Here is a 4,872-nt window from a genome sequence, read left to right as displayed (position 1 = left end):
TTTTTGTTATATATGTAGTTATTTATTTAAAATAGTTTATGTTTACTTTTTATTTTATTTTATTCTCATATGCTCCTTTTTTAAAGTATAGCTTTAAAAGTGTTGGAATTTTTGAACTAGCGCACTCGAATGGTTCATGGAACAAAACACGTGATATTTGCAGTAATGAGAAGAGTGCACTAAACACTAAAAATTGAAATTTAAGTTCCATTACTTTTTCCCATGTAATTGATTATCCTTTGGTTTAGAAGGCTCTTATACAGGAGGAAGAATTTCGATGAAAAACTTTAAACCCGAAAAAGGTCCTTAATTCACGCAATTCTCCCTTAGCACATGTGCTCTTTCATTGTTCTATCATTCCCCTGTTATTTTTTGCACTGCCACTCTTGCTAGTGCACGGAATCTCCTAACAATAACTAGCAGACTGCCCGTGCGTTGCCACGGGCCAACACATGGATTTACTGAAAACGCTCTCACCCGCTTATTATACATAATAAAGCAACAATCAACATGCACGCAACTGCATACAACAATCTAATTTACTAAAATGCCCCCTTCCTTTAATTTCACATATGCAATAAGCATCTTTGTGGCATTGGTGAAAACTCCCTGTTGCATAAGATCTTCATAACACCAAAACAAAGGAAAGCTTCCAAGCGTTTCCAAATAAAAAAATTAACAATCTTCAAATCAATTAAAGGAGTAATCATTTCAACCCCAGGAGGCCAGAATGAGGACCCCTTTGTTGTTGAACTCATTTTTCACAAGAAGAAAAAAAAGAAAAGAAACATATATAAGATAATAAGAAAATCTACATCTCCTTAAATTAAGTATACATACAACAAAAATATGCTATTTTACCAACACAGTGAGAACAATTACTTCCTTGGGATTTCTAAGAAAAATATTCCTGTTAGTTTTTCCTCAAGCAATTAACAAGGAATGGTTAGAAAAGTCACAATATATTCAATCTTAATGTGACATGTGCAGGTATGATCATTAAAAGTACAGACCGACTTGATCATGCAGATACTAAAGAAAGAAAACAACCCTGCTTATTCACCAATCCTAGAACCCTACATTGAAAGTTTCACGAAATAATTACAAAAACCAACAGTTCTTCAAGGAATTTACACCTGACATCTACTATGGTTTTAGAAATATTTCATTAGGTAAAAGGTAGAGGATGTATGCATATCTTTTGAGCTACTCTCAACCTCTTAATGTGACATGTGCATGTTTGATCATTAAAAATACACATTGGTCATGTAAATATTAAGGAAAGAAGAAAAAAAACCTATAACATTAGCAGATCATTAATGTTGCTACTACACGATATCTACAGTGGCTTGTTGTTGCTCTTTGTCTCTCCTATAACAATGAAGTTGTTTTTCGAATCAAAGCTTAAACCATGAACGTTGCTAGACAAACAAAATTTTGAATGGACAAAGCGAAAAATATTCAAGACCTTGCTGGATTAAGAACCACTAATATCTAGATAAGGTCAAATGATATAAGAAGACATGAGGTCAAAATGATCGCAGTAATAGCTCCGAAAGTAGAAGAATGATACAAGAACACATCAGTCAAATGATATAAGAAGACATGAACATTGTAGCTTACTGAAGATTGTCCCACTTTTCTGCCTAAAGCTTGGTCCTGACCTCCTGATTAAAAGACGCAATTAGGAAATGAGTATATATTTTCTTCGCAGATTCAATACCACCATCGCTGGTATATTAAATTAGACTATCAAACACTGGATGTCTTTGAAAAATTCACATTAAAATTATCCTAGATTCCAGACGAACATGAAGAATCATGAAAAAATCACATTAAAATTATCCTAGCTTCCAGACAAACATGAAGAATCAAATTAGTCATTGGGTAAATAGGATGGTCCTACCTACCTGGCAGTTGGAATATAGTTTATTTTCTTACCCACTGTTATAACAAAACTTACAACATAAGAATCGACTGTTTGTGCAAATAACTAAATAAATTCTCTATTCTGTTAGTTTCTATTCATTTTCACTTGTCCCAATTCAATGATAAATCAATTGGCCAGATGTCCATTGATTATGATCGTCGAAGATAAATGAAATGCAACATCATCTCTCTTACACAGTATACCAAAAAAATGTAATTTACAGCATACTATCGAAGATGTCAAATAAGCAGGCTTCAATGATAACAGGTTCTTGAAGTACTTTGAATTGCCAAACCTTTCCACATGCGGCTACTAATAATTGCTATAGTAGATTAGAAAGAGAAAATACCGTGTCAAAACCTGGATTGTGATCATCCTGTCCCTGACACACGTCCATTCAGAGCTGAATGTCGGGCTAGAACCAATGAGCTGCAGCAGCGGCACCATTCACCAAAACCTGCATAGCGTCCCACTAAACAAGAGCATCTGACATAGAAAAAAAACTTCATCAACTTTGCATCTGACATCAAAGGACTTCTGTTTAATAGCGGCTATACACAGAATTAGCAAAATAAAATAGCTACTTGAGAAGAACAAAAAGTTTAGATTAGTTTGTAAAGAAAAGGCCTTGGTGATTGTCTCCAAGTACAGAGCTTAGTTTACAGTATGAAGCATCCACATGAGAAGAAAAACCAAACAACTCCAGCGACCTGAACTGAGATGATATATGCATCATTCTTCTCTTCCAAACGCCCGATGACCTTCATATGGCTGATACTTGTATTTGTTTAAACTATCCTTGCATTGTGTGCATTCACAAACCAGATTGAAATATTCCCTTTTAGCAATATACAACTGTGCTCAACCAAAAATAAAATAAAATAAAAAATATGTAGCCATGCCCATCGTTGAAATATGATACTGTTGCCTAATTGTTTGTTCTCGCTGTACAGGAGGGTTTACCTTGTCGTGGCCTCACGCTCGCCTTAAGAGACAGAAATCTCGTTAGCAAACTAAGCAAAAGTCGCCTGAAACCACGCTCGCCTTGTCGGAGCATCTGCTCTTCGCTGCTCAAGATCGCGTCCACCTAGACGGTCTAGTCGCTAGCCACGCTCCCTTGAATGGAGCCTTGCCTTCACGTTATTTATGGATGACGGAGTGGTTGCACCGAAGTGGCAGATGCGGAGGAACAAACGGCATGCGCTCGCAAAGCGCGAGATCTAGTGGGCATCACAGTGGCAAAGTGCCAGAACTAGCAGCCGTCCCGGGAGGGGCCGATAGGCGGGTGGGGCTCGGGATGGCGCCGACGCTAACCCTAGCGCGCCGGCAGTTCGACCCTGCGATGGGAGTTGGTGTTTTTTTCCTATGAGAGAATGTAAACTTTCTTAACATTTAAATTTGGATCAATTCTTGAACATACAGTTTCTTAGAAAGAGCACCAAATAACATTGTTAGTGTTCTGATCGAGATGAAAGAAAATGCCTCTTTTTATCAGATGTTTATTAGGTACATAACACCTTGCAACATATTATCTCCGGCTGCTGCCTACGCAAAGTGTAGTACGCACATGTTTTTGACCCACAAACACAACTAAGGGATGCCAGTGGAATTCAGAAAAGTAGATGATGTATGTCTGTAGGATAGATCTTCTACTGTATGCAAGGATTAAGTTAGATGGTCGCATACCTTGCTCAAGTTGCAGAACTGATTCCCGCAAAAAAAAAGTTGCAGAACTGATCCCGGAACTCCATATATCTGAATTTAGTCAGTAGCCATCCTGTATATAAATGAGAAGACAAATGAGAGACTAAATGTTGGCTGTAATGTCATACAAATGAGAGACTACGGTTACAATTGATTGTGCTGATACCGCAAGCAATGTGATTTATGTGTAAACGTAAGGATTAAAAAAGGTACATTGGAGCGCACAAGTTGTTGGAACCATAGCTGGATAGCTAGCGTCAATATTATCCAGCCCTCCAGTACTTCTAGTTGCAAGACAGCAATATTAAAACATGACGCTGAAGTGAGCAATTGACTAATTCTTCTGCCCCAGGTGCAAACTCTCCCAATCCTTACTCATGAATGGACACACAGACCGTTCACTTTGCGGATATACCATACATTGTCAGATTTCAAAGATTTTTATAAAAATCGCATACAACCTGATATAGGAATCGAACCATTGAGAAAAATGTCAGGCGATATTCTTGTCCCCTCCGAGACGTTGCAGACGCTGTTGGTGACGAGGCTCCTGTAAAACTTCTCCCACCGTGGTCTTCGGCAGTGGCAGAGCTTGAAAGAAAAACCTGGGCGGGCCAAACTAAAGGAGGCATCAGTACAAGGTTACAAGATGGAGTAGCTACATCTGGTCAAGGCATTCCACTATCAACCATGAACCATCAAACTATTAAGTTAGCTCATATAAAAAAAGTTGAGATATAAGACATGAAAATCAGTTTCTCGATTCTTCATGCTTCTAAAATCTGTGATGGCATCTTCATAGCTGTTGTTCTTCCAATTCAAGCAATGACAATAAATGATGTTCCTCAACTTCAGTTATCTCATGTATTTTTCTTTTAATAACCAAATAGATTCTTCTTTGATTCTGATTTTACTTGACCATGACTACCTATATTGCAATTTGTATAAGATCGGGACTGTATAAGATGTATAGAACTGAAAGAAAAAAAATCAAGCCATTAATTATCAATTTGGGAATTTTGGGGAAGTACCAGTTTGCCTGCTTCTGTGCATGTGCAGCCGTGCATGGGCTCCTGTCCTTTGCGAGCAGTGGGCCGGCACGACGCCGCGGCCGCGCGGATGTTGCCGATCCTCTCGCTGCAGGCTGATGCCCCCTGTCTGCGCGATGCAAGATGTGAAGTGACGAGAGATTCCGGTGGCCAGCATCTGCACATTGCTCCCTGAGACGACGACGGGGG

General features: G+C 38.6%; 1 protein-coding gene across 10 annotated transcripts; it reads right to left on the bottom strand.

Moving 5' to 3' along the window:
• Positions 1-667: 667 nt before the first annotated feature.
• On the bottom strand, positions 668-4,849 carry LOC119353254. Of its 10 annotated transcripts, XR_005170375.1 has the most exons (6): positions 4,666-4,849; positions 4,114-4,253; positions 3,617-3,707; positions 2,894-3,267; positions 2,280-2,402; positions 668-1,667 (listed from the first exon to the last, which is right to left on the bottom strand). XR_005170375.1 is itself a non-coding variant. In XM_037619849.1 (3 exons), exons 1-3 carry the CDS (start codon positions 4,838-4,840, stop codon positions 3,696-3,698), a joined length of 327 nt encoding a protein of 108 aa, XP_037475746.1. In that variant the 5' UTR covers positions 4,841-4,849; the 3' UTR covers positions 3,616-3,695. The 10 variants fall into 10 exon arrangements, 2 of the variants coding, with proteins under 2 accessions (XP_037475746.1, XP_037475745.1); XR_005170371.1 differs by having other exon boundaries at positions 2,894-3,293; positions 3,617-4,253; XR_005170373.1 differs by having other exon boundaries at positions 3,617-4,253.
• Positions 4,850-4,872: the final 23 nt, after the last annotated feature.

The sequence above is a fragment of the Triticum dicoccoides genome, chromosome 2A (assembly GCF_002162155.2).
Source record: "Triticum dicoccoides isolate Atlit2015 ecotype Zavitan chromosome 2A, WEW_v2.0, whole genome shotgun sequence".
NCBI lineage: Eukaryota > Viridiplantae > Streptophyta > Magnoliopsida > Poales > Poaceae > Triticum > Triticum dicoccoides.
This window is presented reverse-complemented; position numbering and strand designations above follow the sequence as displayed.

Excerpts from the sequence above, each read along its gene's own strand:
- LOC119353254 (XM_037619848.1), bottom strand. The coding sequence starts at position 4,840 with ATGCTGGCCACCGGAATCTCTCGTCACTTCACATCTTGCATCGCGCAG. Across the intron at positions 4,240-4,665 it reads GCACAGAAGCAGGCAAACTG|GTTTTTCTTTCAAGCTCTGC; the intron begins GTACTTCCCCAA and ends TGGCCCGCCCAG. Across the intron at positions 3,708-4,113 it reads GCCTGACATTTTTCTCAATG|GATGGCTACTGACTAAATTC; the intron begins GTTCGATTCCTA and ends ATTTATATACAG.